Below are 9,214 nucleotides of genomic sequence, written 5' to 3'. Positions count from 1 at the left end.
CACAAGTAAACAGCAGGAATATAAAAAAAAGTAGACATAATAGTTGTAGTAGTAGCTTTTTAATTATAAATAAAAACACTCCAAGCTCTTTAAACCATTAAACTTGCACAGTATTTCAAAGGGCACTTCAAGTGGCTCACAGTTAGGATATATATGTAACACATTGAAGGATTTATTTACAAACGGGTCATCAAACAGGGAAAACAGCTTTACATTACATGACAAAAAATCGCATGTGTAAACTACAAAATATCATCAACCAAGGAATGCTTTTAGTTGCGTTACGGCGAAAAGTAACGAACGGTCACATTTAACATGCCCACAAGAATGGCAGATATAAATACCAGGTAACAGCACAGGTTTGACAGTGACAATAGATACATATTTGACAACAGTGTATGTAAACACAGAAGTGACTGAAAGTGACTTAGGAAGTAGGACAGTAAGAGAAGCCTTCTGGCATAAATATATATGAAATCCACGTCCCCACTACCAACTACGTCAACAACTTAAATCCCACTTTCCCGAACAGCATCATACAATGAACAATAGCTTTATTATTGCAATTAAAACTTCGAAGACTGCTTATAAAGAGTGAGGAAGCATATGTTTCTATACAGAAACATATATCAAGATGAGAGATGGGTCAACTGTCCCGTGTTCTGCACTACAGGTATGTGTTCTGGACTACAGGTATGTGTTCTGGACTACAGGTTTGTGTTCCGGCCTGTAGGTCTGTGGTCTAGTAGTGTCCTACGAGCTGGGGGGCTACTTGAGATACGGGCAGACCGAAGGCCGAGCTGATGAGGTCGTAGAGGCTGTCGTGGGAGATCTGCAGGCTGACGTCGGAGCTGTCCAGAGAGGACGCCCCCTCCATCTGGGCCATCTCGCAGAAGTAGCGGCATATCAGTGGAACCACCTGTCGGGGGGGGGGGGGGGGGGGGGGAGGAAGAGAGAGTGAGGTTGGACTACGCCTAGGGCTTGCGTGACGGAGCTCCTTTGCCAATGCTTGGCGGTGGTGAGGCTTGGTTACTCTTTCAACCGCAAGCATTAGTCGTCGAGCTGCAGTTGCAGAGCATTAGTCATCCAGCGGTAGTCTTTGAGAGTTAGGCGTTGAGTGTGAGTCGAGTGGTAGTCACCGAGCATTAGTCATCGAGCCGTAGTCATTGATTTGATCTGTCGCCAATTGCATTTGTTATTATGTGTCCCTATCGTGGCGTGATCAATCGGGTTGTGTAAAAAACAGAGCTTGTCCAAAACAGGTTTGCTCCAGAAATAGCTTTCTTGTGGTATGTCTACTGCAGTAGAAGAATCGCTGGAACACTTCCTGTTTCGGATACGCTTAAGGAATCCTATATCCCCGGGACGACTCGGCAGCGGATGAAGCTTCTTGCCAAAAGCAAACAATAGATAAAACGACGAACAAAGACAACCTGGAGAGTAAGGCAGATAGTGTGAGGGGAATCGCCAGGGAGGGATTAGTGAAAGGCAGCCCAGAACCTGTAGTATCGCAGTAGATCCTCTTTGTCTGAGAAGGCTAGTGATGGCACGTTGAGGTATAACCTGCATGCCCCCTGCTGTGACTGACTCAGATCCATGTCTGTTAATATGTCTGGTCTCGTGATCGGCAGACGCTTTCTGTGGTGTCTGACTTCCACTTTTGTTCAAAAGCTTGCCAGAAAAAGCAACAAGGTATTTGGTCTTTACACTGATAATGTGAGGCAGTAAGATTTACGACGTGGACCTGTGTGGACCTGCGTCTGTGATTCGTCTTGCGCGTGACCTGGTTAATGATGTGTAGATAGTCGTTAATGACGTGTAGATATGTTTAACCCTCAACACATGGTAGCTTTTTTACGGGGGAGGACTTTGCTTGGTTTCCTCCCAGGATTTTGAAAGAAAGTTTATGAGCTTATTGTTTTAACATCTCAAGACTGTATGTCGGACTCTCGGGATAAGGTTTGACACCTTTTTTTTTTGTTTACCTTGACAACAATGAGCTTTTTCTCCAGCGGTTTTCCATCAGGGAACTTCTCCCCAAAGCACATGTTGACGACATATTCCGGAGATCCCCTTCGGTTCTCCTTAAACTCTTTGAGTTCTGCAACAGAAAACCAGGGTTAGCTGAGCTAACTGCCTAACCCCTACCTGCTCCTTAATGACCTGTCTCTGTACCTCTCTAACCCCTACCTGCTCCTTAATGACCTGTCTCTGAACTGTCTAACCCCTACCTGCTCCTTAATGACCTGTCTCTGTACGGTCTAACCCCTACCTGCTCCTTAATGACCTGTCTCTGTATGGTCTAACCCCTACCTGCTCCTTAATGACCTGTCTCTGTACTGTCTAACCCCTACCTGCTCCTTAATGACCTGTCTCTGTACGGTCTAACCCCTACCTGCTCCTTAATGACCTGTCTCTGTACTGTCTAACCCCTACCTGCTCCTTAATGACCTGTCTCTGTACTGTCTAACCCCTACCTGCTCCTTAATGACATGTCTCTGTACTGTCTAACCCCTAACTGCTCCTTAATGACCTGTCTCTGTACCTCTCTAACCCCTACCTGCTCCTTAATGACCTGTCTCTGTACTGTCTTACCCCTACCTGCTCCTTAATGACCTGTCTGTACTGTCTAACCCCTACCTGCTCCTTAATGACCTGTCTCTGTACTGTCTAACCCCTACCTGCTCCTTAATGACCTGTCTCTGTACTGTCTAACCCCTACCTGCTCCTTAATGACCTGTCTGTACTGTCTTACCCCTACCTGCTCCTTAATGACCTGTCTGTACTGTCTAACCCCTACCTGCTCCTTAATGACATGTCTCTGTACTGTCTAACCCCTACCTGCTCCTTAATGACCTGTCTCTGTACTGTCTAACCCCTACCTGCTCCTTAATGACCTGTCTCTGTACTGTCTAACCCCTACCTGCTCCTTAATGACCTGTCTCTGTACTGTCTAACCCCTACCTGCTCCTTATTGACCTGTCTCTGCATCGTCTAACCCCTACCTGCTCCTTAATGACCTGTCTCTGTACTGTCTAACCCCTACCTGCTCCTTAATGACCTGTCTCTGTACTGTCTAACCCCTACCTGCTCCTTAATGACCTGTCTCTACTGTCTAACCCCTACCTGCTCCTTAATGACCCGTCTCTGTACTGTCTAACCCCTACCTGCTCCTTAATAACATGTCTCTCAGTAGGGGTTAGACGGTACAGAGACAGGTCATTAATGAGGTAGACTCTAAACCCTACCTGCTCGTAATGACTTTTATCTCCCCATCGGTTGCTTCAGAAGTGTTTGCACGGATAACACAGAACAAAAAGACCGTAAGTGGGGCCACTCTCACCTTTGACGTACTTCTCGAAGCTGAGCAGCTCCACCAGGGTGTTCTGGGGCAGCTTCTGGGGGTCCGGCGAGGCGTGGCTGGGGTCGGCCGTGCTGGCGAACACGTGGCAGCGGTCCTGGCGGCAGGCATACAGCCCGCTGTCCCGCACCTCCAGCAGCAGGCCCCGCTGGATGCTGCTCAGGATGCGGTTGGTGTACTCCACCTGGGGGGAGGGAGGGAGGGAGGGAGGGAGAGAGGGGAGAGGATGAGGATGAGAGGCGGGGCCAACCCCGGGGAGAAGCGTGGCAGGTCGCCCAGGAGACGGTTGTAGTCGTGTTGGGTAAGAGGATCGCGTTGTAGCTCGAGGGGGTAGATTTAGACAACATGGATTTGAACAACACCACACCGAGAACCAGCAAGCACTGCTGGGGCCGTGGTGAAGGAGCTTCACAAGAACCCACATACACCATGCACTATACACTGGGTCGGGGTCTGGGTTTAGGTCTGGGTTTAGGTCTGGGGGTCCTGGTCTGGGGGGGTCTGTGTCTCTGGGGGTCTGGGTCTGGAGGTGTCTGGGGAGGTCTGGGTCTGGGGGGGTCCTGGTCTGGGGGGGTCTGGGTCTAGGGGGGGGGGGGGTCCTGGTCTGGGTCTAGGGGGGGTCTGGGTCTGGGTCTAGGGGGGGGGGGGGGTCCTGGTCTGGGGGGGTCTGGGTCTAGGGGGGGGGGGGGGGGGGAGTCTGGGTCTAGGGAGGGTCCTGGTCTGGGGGGGTCTGGGTCTGGGGGGGTCTGGGTCTGGTGCACCGCACACAGACAGACCGCGGCCCACCGCGTGCCGTCCACCCACCTGTTTGTGGTCCAGCAGGGTGTCAGTGTTGGGGAAGCAGATGGACCGGGCCTGCAGCTCCGTGGCCTCGTGGCCGTAGTGTAGCTGGATGCGGGGCCAGGACACCTGGGTCTTCAGCATCTCCACCCTCCGGTAGTGCACCGAGATCTCCAGGTCGCAGAGCGACGGCTGCAGGCCGGCGCCCAGCACCGGCGGGGGGTTGACTGGGGAGAGACGCGGCGATACAGGGTTGAGTACGATGAAGTCACAAGGATGAATGACAATAAACACAACGTTGTGTGTTTTACACACACACACACACACAACACACACAGCAACGAATCACCGCTTGCTAGTCGTCCTCATTCCCAAGATAGCCTCACACAGGACCCTAGATTCTGTCCAGTGATCTTGGAAACCCTCGTGTTTTCCAAATGACATCATCGAACCATTTCTATTATCCACAGGTTTTATAACCACATGTTGGCTCTGAATCCATCTAAACATCTGTAAACCGATACGTTTCACTAGTCGTGGCCCCCCCTCTCACACCCCAGGTGGTCGTGGCCCCCCCCCCCCCCCCCAAGTGGGCGTGGCCCCCTCTCCAGGTGCATGCTGCAGGAATTCACGTTGTTGAAAAGGGCAGCGCTTAAAAAAAGGAAATGGAATTCATCACGAGTTGCGGGTAGTCAACTGAAGTTCCCCTTTTCGGGACCAGACTCTGAGCTCTCTAAACTGTAAAGGAAAATGTCCCGGAATCTCCAGGAGGGAGAAAACCTTGAGAAAACCTTCTTCCCGGGAGTGGGAGGAGGGCAACCGGGTTGCCAAAGGTTAGAGGTTTAATCACAGCGAGCTTTGAAAGACGACACGGCTGCAATGTGTTTTGCAAAACCAAAGTCCCATCAACACACTTCCCAGTCATTTCCAGCATAACATCATGCGCACAAAAGCCAAAGTAACTCAAAGTCGTCAAAGACGTGCGGCGCGTCCATAGTAGGTCCCCTGTTATAAATACCGGGGTAGTACGGCTGCTGCGGTTGCGGTGGGAGCTGCGGTTGGGTCTGCATGGCGTGCATCGTCTCCCCCGTCCCCTGCTGCTCTGAGGCGTACACCCCCGGCCCCATGGCGTTCTGCTGCTGGCCGTAGCTCTCCGCCCACTGCTTCTCCTCTGTCACACAACAGCGTCACAGCAGGCAGGGTTACCACAGCGACGGCAGCGCACACAATAGGAAGTGAGATTGCCTGCACTGCGGGGGTAGCGGGTCAGAGTCAAGCGAACGACGGTGATGGTCGTTATGACTGCTTGCTACTGCGGTGTTGTAATCGGGCAGCGGTAGCTTTGGAGGTGGTAGAGCGGGTTGACTGGTAAACTGAAGGTTGCTAGTTCGATGCCCCCGGCTCCCCGAGGGTGCAGAGGTGTCCCTGAGCGAGGCGCCCTCACCCTCACTGCTCCCGACGAGCTGGGCTGTCGCCCCGCGTGGTTGCCTCCGCCGTCGGTGTGTGAATGCGTGAGTGAATGGTTGTAAGTCACTTAAGCGTCAGCAAGATCTCCTACGTTAAAATGTGAATGTAAGTGAGATCAGCTTACTGCATAACGAGAGAGAATGACAATGATATCATTATGACTACCGCTACTAGCAGTGATGATAATTGTCACAACACTATTGTGTCGTCCTCCCGAGTTCTCCAATATTGCTTTCCACGTCTGGAAGACGTCATTCGGTTAATGGTTCAGTACAGGAGGGAACAGTGCGTCTACCTGTGTGTTGACCGGGGTCATCCAGTAAATCCAAGGTCATGAGTTGTTCCAGGATATTCTGCTGTGAGGAGAGAAAGTGTTACTTATTATATTATACTTAAGTTACTTATTTAGCGCACTGTTTTTGTCAAGTACAGCAGGCCACTCAAAAGTGTCTACAACAGGCCTTCACGTTCACCCATTCATGCACCCGTTCCTACACCCGTCATACACATCTTCTTACACACGTGAATCCACCCGTTAATACACACGTTCATACACCCATTGATAGACACATTCATCCATCCATTCATCCACCTATTCGTCCGCCCATTCATACATTCATCCATTCATCCACGGCGAGGTCGACCATGCAAGGGAACAGCCAACTGGGAGGCAGTTACGGTGAGGTGCCTTGCTCAGGGACACCTCACCGCCTGCTGGACCTCCTGAGCCCCTGACTGTGGGGGGGGCGGTGCTGTCTGTCTCCTACCTCGTGCCCTGGTGGGTAGCTCGCCGTCGGGGAGCTGTAGATCAGGGGTACCATGTCCTCATCCGCGGGGGGAGGCTGGTCTACAGAGGTCAACAGAAGGTGGCGACGCGTTAACTCCTTACAGGGCTTAGTGAGCGTTACATTGCATCATCTCGACAGCCGCCTCTGTTTGTGGAGCGTACAGCGAGCGCTGGACGCTTAGTGATGGGGGTTTGTCGTGATGTTTTTTTTTATTGGTCACGGTTTAGGCGGGTAATGATTCCTCATTATGGGGAGATGTGTTTGTATACTGTCACTACTTTGTCGAGGAGTCGAGGAAAAACAAGGTTTTCGTTAGGCAATAGGTTGCGAATACATTTACGATGATTTTGGATTTTACAGAAGCCTACCGCAACTCTCCTGAGTCCGCTCAATTTGATTGAGTCTCCATGGTTCTCATGAAGTGCACATGAGGACCACGATGAGACGCAATGAAAACACAACATTATCCACACAAATTCGGTCAAGGAAAAAGGGCTGATAGCAGCTCTAATCAACACACTTTATACCAATTAACTGACGGAAGCTATGCAACGTGGTGTGACTGAGTGAGTAAGTGAGAACAGTGAACGCATCGAGGGGTCTTCTTACAGGAAGCCTCTCTGTTGATAATCTCGTAGATCTTGTGCGGGTCGTCGGAGATCTTGGAGTTGTCCTTGGTCATCCTGAAGCGCTTGTTGAGGTTCTTCAGAGCGCAGCGGAAGTTGGTCTTCCATTTGGCCTTGTCGTTTGGAAACTCGTGGATTTTACCGCTGGCCACGGCCCATGCCTGCGTACAGACCACACACGCACCCGCACACGCACGCACACACACACACACGCACGCACACGCACACACACAATGGAAAACAGGGAAATTATGCATCAGCAGAGAAAGACCGGTGGCCCACTGGTGCAGAGGAGTGTAGACATTATAACAAAAAAAAACCTTTTTTTTTGATAATGCGGAATCGGTAACCAAATCAGCGACATACCCGAAATATTTTGGAATCCTCGTCGTTGCAGTCCTTCCGGGAGTTGTGTTTCCAGGGGACTCTGAATAGATTGTTGCTGATGTAGGACAGACCCGGGTAGTTCCCCGTTTCCACTTGCTCGATCAGCCAGTTGGCGAACAGCGGCTTGTGACTTCGGAGACGAGAGACGAGAGACTTTAGTCACGTGAAATAGAGTGTGTGTGTGTGTGTGTGTGTGTGTGTGTGTGTGTGTGTGTGTGTGTGTGTGTGTGTGTGTGTGCGTGTATGTTGTGTGTGGAAAAAGTCAAGACAGATAGTCAGACAGACAGACAGTAACAACCTTTGCATGTTTCCAGTGTGCCTCGTGGTGTGTCGTCCCGGACGAAGTGAGCACTTCGCTCGGATGCGCGTTTATATAGCGGCGTGATACCACGCAAGGTGTCCCCCCTCCTTCAGTGGGAGGAGAGCAAATACCTCCGGACCAAACGCGCTTCCGCTCGGCCGGCGGAAAACCGAAAGTGAGAGGACGAAACGAAACTTGTGCAAGGTTGCATCGTCGCAGAAGACGGTGATGTAATCCGGAAACCATGGGGACGCAAAGACAACAACTAATGATGATCTTTCTGCTGCATTTTAGTTTCCCGCGTCATTCGTCTTTTGACCCGAGGCGATACAGATACAATGTAGATATGTTTAAACCATGTAGTGACAGGTATTATAGAAGTATTGTTACACTTGGCTGGAGGTCTGATGGGGGTCTTGTTACACTAAGGTGGAGGTCTGATTAAGTCTTGTTCCACTATAGGGTGGAGGTCTGATGGGGGTCTTGTTACACTAAGGTGGAGGTCTGATTAAGTCTTGTTCCACTATAGGCTGGAGGTCTGATGGGGGTCTTGTTACACTAAGGTGGAGGTCTGATTAAGTCTTGTTCCACTATAGGCTGGAGGTCTGATGGGGGTCTTGTTACACTAAGGTGGAGGTCTTGTTCCACTATAGGCTGGAGGTCTGATGGGGGTCTTGTTACAGGGTGGAGGTCTGATTAAGTCTTGTTCCACTATAGGGTGGAGGTCTGATGGGGGTCTTGTTCCACTATAGGGTGGAGGTCTGATGGGGGTCTTGTTACACTAAGGTGGAGGTCTGATTAAGTCTTGTTCCACTATAGGGTGGAGGTCTGATGGAGGTATTGATGGGGGAGATCCCAAGTTCTCAGCCTGAACCCGAGCAGCTGCAGGCCTGGTTTTGGTCGAGAGTCTGTGTGCATTCTGGGTCTAAAATAGCAGATCACACGTACTGCTTCCAGCGAATTAGAGTGGGGATCACAGCGACTGAGAACCAACAAGCAGCAACATCCGGGCGGGGTTCACCCTGCAGGTGTTCAAGCTTCTTGTGTGTGTGTGTGAGAGAGAGAGAGAGAGAGAGAGAGAGAGAGAGAGAGAGAGAGAGAGAGAGAGAGAGAGAGAGAGAGAGAGAGAGAGAGAGAGAGAGAGAGAGAGAGAGAGAGAGAGAGAGGAGAGAGAGAGAGAGAGAGAGAGAGAGAGAGAGAGAGAGAGAGAGAGAGAGAGAGAGAGAGAGAGATCTCTCTCTCGCTCTGAGGGGTTATCCCTCTCGGATGGAGCCCCTTGACTTCCTCTTTCCGTCGCACGACACTCACAGCGCTCCTTCGACCCTGGGCCCTATGACGACCACCACGCAACGCACAACGCAGACTCTCTCCCCTCCCACTTCTCTGTACCCTTCATGGTAAAGGAGAAGTGAGCCGCTACTGCTGCTGCTACACACAGCGGTCGGAGAGTCACCGGCGGTCCGGCGCAGGCTGTAGCCTCTAGCCCTCTAGCCGGCACCTCTCC

The 9,214-nt window shown here is 51.2% G+C and overlaps 1 protein-coding gene across 1 annotated transcript; it reads right to left on the bottom strand.

Moving 5' to 3' along the window:
- Positions 1-70: 70 nt before the first annotated feature.
- irf7 (interferon regulatory factor 7) lies at positions 71-7,736 on the bottom strand. Its single transcript, XM_084476814.1, has 10 exons — positions 7,708-7,736; positions 7,389-7,539; positions 7,006-7,183; positions 6,376-6,455; positions 5,904-5,964; positions 5,160-5,312; positions 4,166-4,368; positions 3,344-3,545; positions 1,986-2,101; positions 71-919 (listed from the first exon to the last, which is right to left on the bottom strand). The coding sequence occupies exons 1-10, from the start codon at positions 7,713-7,715 to the stop codon at positions 743-745; spliced, it is 1,329 nt and encodes a 442-aa protein (XP_084332940.1). The 5' UTR covers positions 7,716-7,736; the 3' UTR covers positions 71-742.
- Positions 7,737-9,214: the final 1,478 nt, after the last annotated feature.

Source organism: Micromesistius poutassou (assembly GCF_964030765.1).
Source record: "Micromesistius poutassou genome assembly, chromosome: 13".
NCBI classification, from domain to species: domain Eukaryota; kingdom Metazoa; phylum Chordata; class Actinopteri; order Gadiformes; family Gadidae; genus Micromesistius; species Micromesistius poutassou.
The sequence above is the reverse complement of the archived record's forward strand: the minus strand, read 5'-3'. Positions and strand labels throughout refer to the sequence as shown.

What these genes read in the sequence shown, in the direction of transcription:
- irf7 (XM_084476814.1), bottom strand. An exon ending in AGGATTCCAAAATATTTCGG is followed by an intron (nt 7,184 to 7,388) that starts GTATGTCGCTGA and finishes GTCTGTACGCAG; the next exon opens with GCATGGGCCGTGGCCAGCGG. An exon ending in GCAGCAGCCGTACTACCCCG is followed by an intron (nt 4,369 to 5,159) that starts GTATTTATAACA and finishes GTCTCTCCCCAG; the next exon opens with TCAACCCCCCGCCGGTGCTG.